Consider the following 13,369-nt stretch of genomic DNA (forward strand, 5'->3'; position numbering starts at 1 on the left):
TGGACTTTCTGAATTTAGCTTTGGAGTAAGGGAACTAGACATACTGAGAAATGAAGGTATGAGAGAAAGATATACAACAAAGAAAGAGGCACAAGAAATACAGAATGGTTTTGTAATGGCAAGAGCTTTTGTACATGGTATAATGAATGTTGACAAAAGTATATGGGAAAGACAGACAACAAATGCCTCTTGGCCAATGTCTAAGTTGTCTCTTTCAAACTAAAATCCATTAAATTCAAAATGTAAGTGGATAAGGTAAGGATAGAACAGTAAGAATTAATTCCTCCAGCAAAGAAGGGGGAAGGAGATAAGGAGGAATGTGGGAATATAGTGTGGGAATATAAGGGTGAGAAGGCTGTCATCATAGAGGGTTGTACTAATATAACATTGTATCAAACAAGAAATGGGATGCTTGAAGGAAATTCTTCTGTGACCACCCTGCTAGAAAGTATGCAACAATATACTTGATACAGAAGACAGACACTGCACAATTAAGAGACATGGGCATGGGTTAACGCATTAAGAAAATAAATTGCATGGGTCATTGGTGTTCTAGTGGTATAGTATAAAAGAAACTAGTTTATGTCTTAGTGTTATCTGGCACAAATGCACCTTTTATGCTGGATCAATCTTTGAAATGTTAAAGGTAAATTTTCACAAAATTACAGTGTAGGTATGTTCTTTACATACTGCACAATTATTAAACACCTTGAATCTATTTAGCTTAGAAATGTTAAGATTAAGAGGTGTTCTAATACAAGTATTCAAAAATCATCAAAGGCTATGATGATCTTGATCTGTCAAGCTACTTAGGACGTGATTCATCTGATTTCATTTGCAGTAATGGATACAAACACAATGGCAAATGTTTTACCTTAAATGAGGTGAAGTACTTTTTCTCTAGCAGGGCTGTTAACAAATGAAATGCTTTGACAATCAGAGTTGTTGAAAGTAGTACTATGGATATGATTATGAACGAACTTCATAAAAATTTTGTTTCAATTCCAAGACTAACATCATTTGTACCTCCTTAGTCACACTGACAGTTTGTAGGTTATTCTCTTTGAGTTATCTGGATGCCTTCAAACTTTCACCACACTAATCTCTGAATTCCTGATATCTTTCACTATCACAAAAAGCCATGAAAGTACCTAATGGTCTGTTGCTGTTTGAATTGCACTGAACTCCTTCATAATCAATATTACAGTAAGTTCAATCTATATTTAGTCTAAATCTGGAAAGATATTTGTACTATGGGAGGAGGTGTTTATCATTTACAGAAAAGTTATCTCCTAAGTATGCCCGCTAATTCTCTTTTAAAAGATAAAAAGAAATTTCTTTGGCTATCAAAGGAATACAAATAAGGGGAAACTAGTGTTTCTGGACTCTGCATGCATATGGTTAAATTGTGAATGAAAAGTATTTTTTGGATAGGCTGTATCATCATCAAGGGATGAAAAACAGTACAGATTCATCAAAGAACTATCTCCTCAAAGGAAGTTCATCATCTCCCTGCTCCTAACTGCAGTGCAGCTACTGGAGAGATGACAGTAGCCCCTATAACATATCATAATATTGAAAGGAACTCAATGGTTGGAGACAAAGTCAGCTTAACCAAACTTTGGACCTATGAATCAATTTGTGTACCCTTATACATTATCCAAGTAACAATGGTTACACCTCTCAATCAATCAGTGATACACAAAACAGAATTCACCAAACTACAGAAAATGTGACAATCTTTCAACAACTAAATTTCTTTTTGCTGTCTTTAACCTCTGATCTGAATGTGTGGTACATAAAAATACAATATACATTACACTTATCTATTATCTACAATGAATCTACTTTGGTAAGGACAAAATAAAAGCACAACAGATAAGTCTAGATTAAGAACATTAACATCATTCTGCAAAATATTAATAATGCCATAGAGCAAACATGAATATCAATATCTACATTTTGACAGAACTGTATTCACTGAAAACTGAAAAGATACAAAATAAATCCTTTTTTCATACTTGATCATTGTTTCCCATATTTGTGAGTTAGCGCCAGGAAACAGATGAAGAAAGTTCACATCCACTCATATACATGTATATATACATATATATATATATATGCATGTAAACATGTACATATACATACATATATATACATATGCATGCATACATGTACATATACATACATATAAACACACACACACTCATATACATGCCCATACATACGCATGTACATGTTCATACTTGTTCACCGTCATGCATTCCCAATGACATCCTGCTCCACAGGAACAGCACAAATGTATGAAAGAAAACAAAAAATTATTCAAATACATTCCTTTCTTCTCCCCTACATCTGATCACTGCCTCCATGCATCAGCAAGGTAGTGCCAGGAGACAGAGTAAGAAAGGCTTCATCCGCTCACATCTGTACTCGAACTTTCCTGTGTAATGCACTGAAACCACAGGTTCCATCACGTCCAGGCCCCACAGACCTTCCCATGGCTCACCTCGGATGCAATACATCAGCATACCACATCATCCCAATCCACTTTATCCCTTGCAAGCCTTTCACCCTCTTGCATGCTCAGGCCCCGATTGCTCAAAATCTCCTTCACTTCATTCTTCCATCTCCAATTTGGTCTACCTGCTCTCCCAGTTCCCTCCTTTTCTGACACATATATCCTCTTTGTCAACCTTTCCTTACTTTTTCTCTACATTTGTCCAAACCATTTCCACACACCCTCTCTGTTCTCTCAACCACACTCTTTTTATTACCACACTCTCTTCCCATTTCATTACCTACTCCATCAAACCACCTCACACCACACACTGTCCTCAAACATTTCATTTCCAACACATTCACCCTCCTCTGCACAAGCCTATCTATAGCCCATGCCTCGCATCCTTGTAATACTGTTGGGGACTACTGTTCCTTCATACATACCCATTTTTGCCCTCTGCGATAATGTTCTTTCTTTCCACACATTCTTCAGTGCTTCCACAACTTCTCTATCTATCTATCTAACTATATCTCTGTGGCCCATTCCCTCTGGGAACTCCCATAAAGTAGGTTGCCATGGCAAGAGATTCTACTTACATGCCTCCTTCACACACCATTCCATGCACTGATACAGATTTTCTTTCTCTCATGTATTCTTCCACCCTATCTCCCCATGTTGTAGGTGGTCTTCATCACATAAAACTTCTTAAATAATGTATCATAAACTATCCTTGTAAACTACCCATCTTGCATCATCTCTACATGCTCAAACCACCTCAAAGTAGTTTGTTTCACTCACTCTACCACTCCACAATTCATTCCCTTTGTATTCTCTGCTATACCACATCTCTCACGCACGCCCTCATTCATTTGTTCATTCCATCCAGTCATACAACATGCTCCTCTCAAACAACTCACTTCCACGGCTTAGATTCTTGGCCTCTGTGACTCATTTTATGTCCATGTTTCAGCTGTATAGTGCAGGGTCAGGAGGATTATACTGTCCTCTAATCCTTTCTTCACTTCCATACTTACACCTCTACCCTTCATTATTCTAAGGGACCCAATGACTCTTCTGCCTTGTACTGCTCTCTTCCTTATGTCTCCTTCCATATCACGAAATATATCCAAGATGGCTCCCAGTCTTAAATTCTGTCACTTTTTCCAGTCATTCTTCCAACATATCTATAACAGTTTAGTACATTTTCTTCCCTCACTCTACAGGGTTTTTCAAAATCTATACTTTCATTCTGTTTCCTTTCAAACACCATTAATTTACTAATACCTGCACTTACCTTCAATTCAAAGACTTGCACTTATTATAAAACACACAACATTTCACAACTCCCAACTTCTTTTCCACAGTCATTCTAATTGCAAAAAACTTATCCACACATCCCCTACTTTTCTTGAAATGCATTACTCCTCACATATTCTGCATTCTGTCAACTCCATCACTCTATCAACCAACACTCTTGCATACACTTTTTCTGGTATAGTTAACAGACTAATTCCCCTATAAGTGCTACATAAATCCTTACCACCTTTTTCTTTCAAGAAAAGTGCTATAACAGCTTTTATCCAATCGTTAAGCACAACCTTATGTTTCCATGGCAAATCACATATCAAATGCATCCACTCTATCACACTTTCTCCAACGTACTTCAACATTTCATCAAAATCTCATCTACTTCAGGTGCGTTTCCTGCTTTCAACCTCATTATTGCCCTTTTCACCTACCTTCCTGCTATAGGCCCTTGCATATGTATCCTTTTCCTTCCATCTTCCATAACCATACATTAAATAACTTCTGCATTACCTTCTTGCACATTCATTAGTTCTTGAAAATACTTTCAACCTTTCTTTCACTTCCTCCCTTTGATGCAGCAACTCTCCTTCCTTACTTCACACATTTTCATTTCTGGTCTTACATCCACCTCTTTCCTTATCCACCTCCTTCTAGTACAATTTCTTATTTTCCTTAAACTTCCCTTTCAGCACAGACATCCTTAAGATGACTTTCATTCTCATTTACTCCAGGCACTCCCTATTTACCAACTACCTTGTCAGTTTCGTCACATTCCACCTTCACATTCAGATCACTCATTACAACCATCTTTCTCTTCTTATCAAAACCCATTTATACAATCACTCAAATAAATGTTTCATTTCATCCTTACCTTGCAAAGTCTTCATATTCACAGATGCATATACACATATCTATGCATACTTCACAATTCCAGTCTTCCCTTTCACCCACTCTATTTTCCATCCATGTTCTGTGACACCCTCCAAAACCTGGTGATAGGACAATTGCACAGCCTTCATTTTCTCTTCCCTGACAATTATCATTCATTTCTGTCCATACCACTCTTTCAATGCCCTCCAAGAACATGCATTCATTATTTCCATTTTCACAACATACACCCTGTCCAAGGATATGGGTTTACCCAATCCCCAGCACACTCAAACTATAACTTTTAAATTTCTCCTTGAGCTTCCTCCTTTACTTTCCCCAGACATCCCATTAACAAACGGAGTCATTACCCTAAATTGCTCCTCCCTTTTCACTGGTGGCCTCCAGTGTTGCTTCTTAGCCTTTAGTGCTCCATGCTTGACAGGCCACTGAAAGGGGGAAACTCCAATGCAGTTTTCCCAGAGGCACGAGAGACTCTCAGATTATTAAAAAAAAGAAAAAAATCAGTACACCTTAAGGGTTTGTCTGTTTTATAACTATTGCCCTGATTGAATTGGGCAATGCCTTCCCCTTTGGTTTCACCCCTAAGTGTGTAAAATGAGGTCACATTGAGGTACTGAAGTCATCTAATTGTTGAGCTCTCTACTGCAGTAGAAGCACTTCCTAACCTCAATGGCTATGATACTGCCACTGCACAAAGCTATGTAATCCATTAATTTCTAGTCGTTCTATGTTATTAGCTTTAATGATATGTATTCTAAAATTTCCCTTAAGAATCATTTCCAATACTCTAGGATATGTTGTATTACAAAATAAAGCATGTCTTAGGAAATGTAAAAAAAAAAAAAAAGATAGAGGTTTCCAATGGACTGTGTAGGATGCTTGGTGACTTGACTATGTAGTTTTTGTTTTCTGGTTTTAGTAACAGACTTCAGCTTTGTCTGCAAAATGCTAATGTGATCGTATGAAATAAAACAATTCTCTCCAAAATAGCAACAAAGGTATTCTAGAAGTTAAACAAATCAAACAGTTTATACAACATATAATATGCACATATATAGTGGTATAGAGAGACAGATATAAAGAGAGATATAAGGTAGATATATATGAAAGATATAGAGACAGGATATATGCTAAATACAGACAGAATTGCATTAAATATAGACAAGAGAGGTGAATGATACATACATGGTTATGGCTAACAGTATCAGATACCTATAGTTGTGAAGCAATTTTAATAGTCACCTGGTACATTCAAACATAATCATTCATTTAACTTAGACAATGAGGTGAAATCACCACACCTGATCATTTGAATTAAATATCTTCAAAACCTCTAAGATATTGTCTTGCATGTACTCTAGCAAAACTATCAAATCAGTATGAGGTTATGCCTTAAAACTAAAATTCTAATTTCAAGCTTTTGGTAATTGAAGTAATGCTTTAACCAAAAATCTATATATCAGAAAGTTACTGTCTTCTGATCAATGAGTATATATGGTCAATACTCTTAAGCTATACCTACAGGTGTTAAAAAAATAGATGCATAAGTATGTAACGTTGTGCATAATAAGTAACAAAACTATCACAGAATGAAAAGCTTAAATCAGACAATGAGGTATCACAGTAATGCAAATATAGGCTGCAGTGTGTAAAAAGATACTGGAGCATATTTGGAGCATGACAATCATCACTGGCCATTGGTATTAAGCCTAACTGCATTTTACTTTCTAAGCCATTAAGAATGCTTCTTTGTACATATGTTTATAATTTTCTATTAAAAAAATGACCACTGATTAATTCCATTCACACAAAATAACACTGAACACTAAATTGTACTAAATAATGCTGTTTGTTTTTGAGTATACAGTATTCTGATTTATCTGTCCAGCAATACATAAATAAAAAAATTTCTCAACTTTACAGACTAATTTTTAATATGAACTAACATTTATCATATATAATATATGAAATTTAATATAAAGAACTGCATTTGTGACTAATATGCCTATTTCCTAATGCTAATCTTGCAACAGTAAAGAGTCTCTTATCAGGCATTAATAAGACCAAAGACTTTGGAGAGAAATACTGTATATGTATGACATACCATAAAACAAATTGAAAAACAACTGTAAATGGGTAAATGAAAGTTTTATAAGCTCATAACTGTAAATTCTTGTACTGACAATTTCGCTCCTCTCTGACAGGAAGCTTACAATTCTTTCTTAATGAACCTTCAAGTCTTTACTGCTGGGACCATTAACTTATGTTAGTTTGATGAATTTATCCCTACAGTAAGATGACTCCTCACATACAATGATTCATCCATTCATAAATATCCCAAGACTAATTTCCATGAGAGAGTCCCAGTGTTATCTAGACCTTTCTAAAGACAGCCAATGGCTGTGCTACTTTCTAGTAGCAGGAAAATGTAGACTCCTATGGAGTGAGAAGTTCTTTGATGAGACTGTGCTTCCAATGATGCAGCCTCACTAAAGGTGATTCTTCACATGTGGTTCAATGTTGAGCAGGTGGAGTTCAGTAACACCCATACAATGATTTAACTACATGAACAGGATCATCTGATTCTCAAATAGTTTGTCTGCTCCTTGAATTTACCCTTAAGTATGATCACTTTTTCTTTGGGCGACTGAAAAATTAACCCCATGGGAATAATACTTCTTGTACTTTAATAATCTACAAACAATGTATACAGTGTAACTTTGCCTCTTAAGTATGATGACTTCTGCATTCAGTTTTAAAGTTAGCTACCTGGAATATTATGAAAATTTAAATATTTGCATTCCAGGTACAAAATACATTGAACTTTAGGAAGTAAAAAGATTAATGGCAAAACCTGAAGTCTTATTAAATATATATATTTTGATGAGGAGGTTTCTCTGGCTTCTGCTACCATAAATTTCTAAAGGTAAGTGCTTTGCTGGACACAAAATATAAGACCTAAAAATCTAATTTACAGTGCTTATTCCACCACAGGTTTTCCGGGCTCAACCACATGGGAATAATCTCATTATGCCTATACATAACAAGCCAAACCTCCACAACTCCAAGAAAAAGACAGGCTTGCCATTCAACCTGAAGTCAAAAATAATCTTAAAAGAGTGCGGGTGAAAAATACAGTGAAGTTTTCTTAACATACAAAGCAATAAGAAGAAGAAAGAGCTTTCTCAGTCAGTAAATCTAAACTAAAGGGTAATGGACACACAACTCCCATGCCTATATGTGTGATGATTTCCACGATAAATAAATTTAAAAAGAAAGTTACAACATAAAATATCTTGTGGAAGCATTATTTTTGGGTGAAGCTACAGCTATATGGCAACTTCAAATAGGAGTTTTGCACAGCACAGAACTAAAGACATATGTTAACATCATCAGTCTACCCAAATAAGATGAAAATATACTTATTTTTCCATCACTTTCCACACATAAGAACTGGTTCTTGAGATAACTTCCTCCAACTAAACAGCAATGTGAATGATTCAAGACAAGAACAAAAATTCATTCTTAATAGTACTGCTTAACATTGTATAAAGATATACATCATTATCAACTTGATCAACTCTATTGATGTTAATCAGTGAAGCATTTGTTCTACTAACATGCTAACATATGTTATATTATGCCAAATATCATCAAGCAAACACCTGAGTAAGGAGTAAAAGACCTTAAGTAAAAAGGAAACAAACTCATGATAACTAATGGCCTATGAAAAGCCACTTTTGATATTTAAGAAGGTTTTCATGCACTCTTCTTAAGATATAAATCATATCTTACTACACTTTTACTCTCCCAAATTCTGTCAAACACCATATACATCCATGTTTTCATATCTTCCAAAGACACATGCCATGTTAAGTACTGAGGCAAAACCAAAGTCTGCTTGCAAGATACTCATCTTAAAGTGTTCTGCTCACGGATGAAAGCTATAGGACAGCCAGTCTTTCTGTTGGAGTGATAGAAGTCATAGCACTTGCAAAAAGCCTTAGATGTCAATTCTTGACTATAACATGGGACTGAAAAATATTAGAAAAAAAATTATGGATTCACTGAAACTTCATAATTAGTACAGCTTAACCTTTGGTGGTGAGAAACACAGTTAACTTCAGATTACAAATAAGATTTCAAATTTAAATCCAGCAGCAAACAGTAAAGATGTACTATTCCAATGACAACCTCGAAGTCAAGACAGTCATATAGGGATAGGCTAGGGTGACAAAGCACCTAATTCTGTGCACTCCATTACAGAGGGAAAAGTTTATTGATTGGAAAATGAGCTTATCTACCTGTCATACTAAAATGCATAGTAACATGTAAATGTTCAGCATCCTGGCTGAGAATGAACTGCTTAAGAGCAGGTACATGTCAGCTCAGCAGGACTGGTCTAAACTTTTCCAGGGGGTTGTGAGTTTCCTATTTTTCTTCTCAACTTTTACAATATGCAAGGTAACTCATGTTTAGTATGGTTAGATGAAGTTATGATTGGTTTGGCTTACACAGAAATAAACTTGGTTCTGTAAGACAACAGGTTATATACACATTATTTCATTCAGTAAATATGGTCTAATAAAAAACACTCAAAAACTCTGCCTCACACCCTCCATATACCACCAAACATACACTTTGATTCTGAAGACAGGATTCTTTACAGTTCATAACAGTGTCTATGTTAATGAAACCTCATGTATATTTACAGATTACATCATCACTGATGAAAAGAATGATTGCCCATCCAGAGCCTTGCCCAAATGATGAAGTCATCACAATACTCTCAACAACAGTTTCAGTAGCTTCAACAGCAATTGAAAAATTTTGCAAGCTGTTGTAGCTTGCATGTATGTGAAGCCATTAACTTAAAATATATATTCAGAACACTCATTATGAATTAAAGGCAAAGTGAATACTGCAGTGTACTGGCATTGTTGATAAATGACCCTTTACTGTACAATCTTAAAATACTATTACATCACTCAACAAAACAACAGAAAGATACCAGGAGGTCTCAGTGTGCATCACTCCTGTAGGCTGACTGTGACAGATCTTGTGTGCGAGACATTGTCCTTTAAGCTATCTGAGTCACGGGTAGACAAGGAGAACTGATCTTCTGCACGATGGTGATCACATCCATCATCTCCTTCTGCTTCTTCTAGCAGTGGAGCTCCTATAATAAAGATATAAGTTTCATATATTTCTACTTACCAGAACAAAAGTTCATACACTGAGTGACAGAATGAGTAAGGGTGATGTAGGAGCATTCTTGCAACAAGGAAGCAAGCAGGGATAACCATCTGGATATGCAAAAAGTACCACTATTGCTGGAAAGAGAGAGAAATGATTTTCTGTATGACCGTGATCATATCCATCATTTCCTTCTGCTTCACATACAGGTGAATCTCCTATAATGAATATATGAGTCTGTTTTTCAAATGAGACGAAATTTCACACAAGAGAGAGAAAGTAGGTGTAGGAAAAGAACAAAAGTATAGTGTGAGTGTATGTGGAACAAGGAAACAATCAAATACTGGTCTAGATAGGCTATCATAACTGCTGTGGTTGGAAAAGATCGTCTACAGCTCTTACACATACTTATGGGCAATGTAAAAATTCTCACTCTAACAAAAAAAAATTCTGAGCAGCAGCTCCAGCACTTGGTATGGTAATACTCCTAGTAATCTATGGAAGTAAAGTGACAGATGAATCTCAAGATGATCAAATAACTTTTCAGATGCTACATTTCTGTCAAGTCACCTGCAATACAGATACAAAGACTGACAGGTTGACCTCCTCTGATTTCTATTATGCTCAATTGATGCCTCAGCATTACATAGTTTAAAAGCTTAGTTTGACCTCAGGTTACTGAGCAGCAACAAATTACCATGAATTGCCTTCAATAACCTTCAAGTAGAGATGCCATCACTGGAGAAACATGCTAAATATTATCAAGCTTTAATGTTGTGGTAAGTTTCAAGCCTTCCTCCAGTGCTTCAATCTTTTTTATTTTTTTCATTTACTCTTTTTCCAAGCAATAAGCTTTGGATCTGATTTTCAGTATGAAGACTAAGCTGAAGTTAGGATAAAATCATGTGTTTCAGATGCCTGAGAACCTCTTTTTACATGTGCATACCCTGAAAATCTTAAATGTAAGTTAAGATGCTTGGACAGCAGAAAACAAGTTCTGAATTTAGGACAGAACCTTCAGATATTAATACTATGCATCTTAAATCTACAAGAATTCAAAGAGATATACTTTCTCAAGCAAATCAGTAAAAAATATCTATATAGGATTCTGTGAATAAGCTGAAGGGTTTTAGGAAACAAGATGGATGTGTAAACAAATCTCTAAATTGCAGCAGCAAAAAGTACACAGTAAAAAGAGTGGATGAGGGCAGACAAGTATGAATATGTACATGTGTACATATGTATATGTGTGTATTTATATGTGCATATGTTGATATATATATGTATACATATGTATACATATATATACATATATATGTATATATATGTATATTATCCCTGGGGATAGGGGTGAAAGAATACTTCCCACGCATTCCTCGCGTGTCGGAGAAGGCGACTAGAGGGGACGGGAGCAGGGGGCCAGAAATCCTCCCCTCCTTGTATTTTTCAACTTTCTAAAATGGGAAACAGAAGAAGGAGTCACGCGGGGAGTGCTCATCCTCCTCGAAGGCTCAGACTGGGGTGTCTAAATGTGTGTGGATGTAACCAAGATGTGAAAAAAGGAGAGATAGGTAGTATGTTTGAGGAAAGGAACCTGGATGTTTTGGCTCTTAGTGAAATGAAGCTCAAGGGTAAAGGGGAAGAGTGGTTTGGGAATGTCTTGGGAGTAAAGTCAGGGGTTAGTGAGAGGACAAAAGCAAGGGAAGGAGTAGCAGTACTCCTGAAACAGGAGTTGTGGGAGTATGTGATAGAATGTAAGAAAGTAAATTCTCGATTAATATGGGTAAAACTGAAAGTTGATGGAGAGAGATGGGTGATTATTGGTGCATATGCACCTGGGCATGAGAAAAAAGATCATGAGAGGCAAGTGTTTTGGGAGCAGCTGAATGAGTGTGTTAGTGGTTTTGATGCACGAGACCAGGTTATAGTGATGGGTGATTTGAATGCAAAGGTGAGTAATGTGGCAGTTGAGGGAATAATTGGTATACATGGGGTGTTCAGTGTTGTAAATGGAAATGGTGAAGAGCTTGTAGATTTATGTGCTGAAAAAGGACTGGTGATTGGGAATACCTGGTTTAAAAAGCGAGATATACATAAGTATACGTATGTAAGTAGGAGAGATGGCCAGAGAGCGTTATTGGATTACGTGTTAATTGACAGGCGCACGAAAGAGAGACTTTTGGATGTTAATGTGCTGAGAGGTGCAACTGGAGGGATGTCTGCTCATTATCTTGTGGAGGCTAAGGTGAAGATTTGTATGGGTTTTCAGAAAAGAAGAGTGAATGTTGGGGTGAAGAGAGTGGTGAGAGTAAGTGAGCTTGGGAAGGAGACTTGTGTGAGGAAGTACCAGGAGAGACTGAGTACAGAATGGAAAAAGGTGAGAACAATGGAAGTAAGGGGAGTGGGGGAGGAATGGGATGTATTTAGGGAATCAGTGATGGATTGCGCAAAAGATGCTTGTGGCACGAGAAGAGTGGGAGGTGGGTTGATCAGAAAGGGTAGTGAGTGGTGGGATGAAGAAGTAAGATTATTAGTGAAAGAGAAGAGAGAGGCATTTGGATGATTTTTGCAGGGAAAAAATGCAATTGAGTGGGAGATGTATAAAAGAAAGAGACAGGAGGTCAAGAGAAAGGTGCAAGAGGTGAAAAAGAGGGCAAATGAGAGTTGGGGTGAGAGAGTATCATTAAATCTTAGGGAGAATAAAAAGATGTTCTAGAAGGAGGTAAATAAAGTGCGTAAGACAAGGGAGCAAATGGGAACTTCAGTGAAGGGCGCAAATGGGGAGGTGATAACAAGTAGTGGTGATGTGAGAAGGAGATGGAGTGAGTATTTTGAAGGTTTGTTGAATGTGTTTGATGATAGAGTGGCAGATATAGGGTGTTTTGGTCGAGGTGGTGTGCAAAGTGAGAGGGTTAGTGAAAATGATTTGGTAAACAGAGAAGAGGTAGTAAAAGCTTTGCGGAAGATGAAAGCCGGCAAGGCAGCAGGTTTGGATGGTATTGCAGTGGAATTTATTAAAAAAGGGGGTGACTGTATTATTGACTGGTTGGTAAGGTTATTTAATGTATGTATGACTCATGGTGAGGTGCCTGAGGATTGGCGGAATGCGTGCATAGGGCCATTGTACAAAGGCAAAGGGGATAAGAGTGAGTGCTCAAATTACAGAGGTATAAGTTTGTTGAGTATTCCTGGTAAATTATATGGGAGGGTATTGATTGAGAGGGTGAAGGCATGTACAGAGCATCAGATTGGGGAAGAGCAGTGTGGTTTCAGAAGTGGTAGAGGATGTGTGGATCAGGTGTTTGCTTTGAAGAATGTATGTGAGAAATACTTAGAAAAGCAAATGGATTTGTATGTAGCATTTATGGATCTGGAGAAGGCATATGATAGAGTTGATAGAGATGCTCTGTGGAAGGTATTAAGAATATATGGTGTGGGAGGCAAGTTGTTAGAAGCAGTGAAAAGTTGTTA

The 13,369-nt window shown here is 36.8% G+C and overlaps 1 protein-coding gene and 1 long non-coding RNA gene across 5 annotated transcripts in view; one reads left to right on the plus strand and one right to left on the minus strand.

Moving 5' to 3' along the window:
- The window catches only part of LOC139759080 (uncharacterized), a 58,294-nt gene extending 48,758 nt beyond the window's left edge, over positions 1 to 9,536 (plus strand). Inside the window, exon 3 of the long non-coding RNA XR_011714994.1 lies at positions 9,417 to 9,536. This is a non-coding gene — a long non-coding RNA (uncharacterized lncRNA). The remainder of the gene's footprint in view (positions 1 to 9,416) is intronic.
- Positions 5,725 to 13,369, minus strand: part of LOC139759046 (sushi domain-containing protein 4-like) — a 130,366-nt gene continuing 122,721 nt past the window's right edge. For all 4 annotated transcript variants that reach the window (XM_071680966.1, XM_071680982.1, XM_071680974.1 and 1 more), the window contains one exon: positions 5,725 to 9,881. In XM_071680966.1, coding sequence (XP_071537067.1) covers positions 9,733 to 9,881 — 149 coding nt within the window. In that variant the 3' untranslated portion in view covers positions 5,725 to 9,732. The remainder of the gene's footprint in view (positions 9,882 to 13,369) is intronic.

The sequence above is a fragment of the Panulirus ornatus genome, chromosome 2 (genome assembly GCF_036320965.1).
Source record: "Panulirus ornatus isolate Po-2019 chromosome 2, ASM3632096v1, whole genome shotgun sequence".
NCBI classification, from domain to species: Eukaryota; Metazoa; Arthropoda; class Malacostraca; order Decapoda; family Palinuridae; genus Panulirus; species Panulirus ornatus.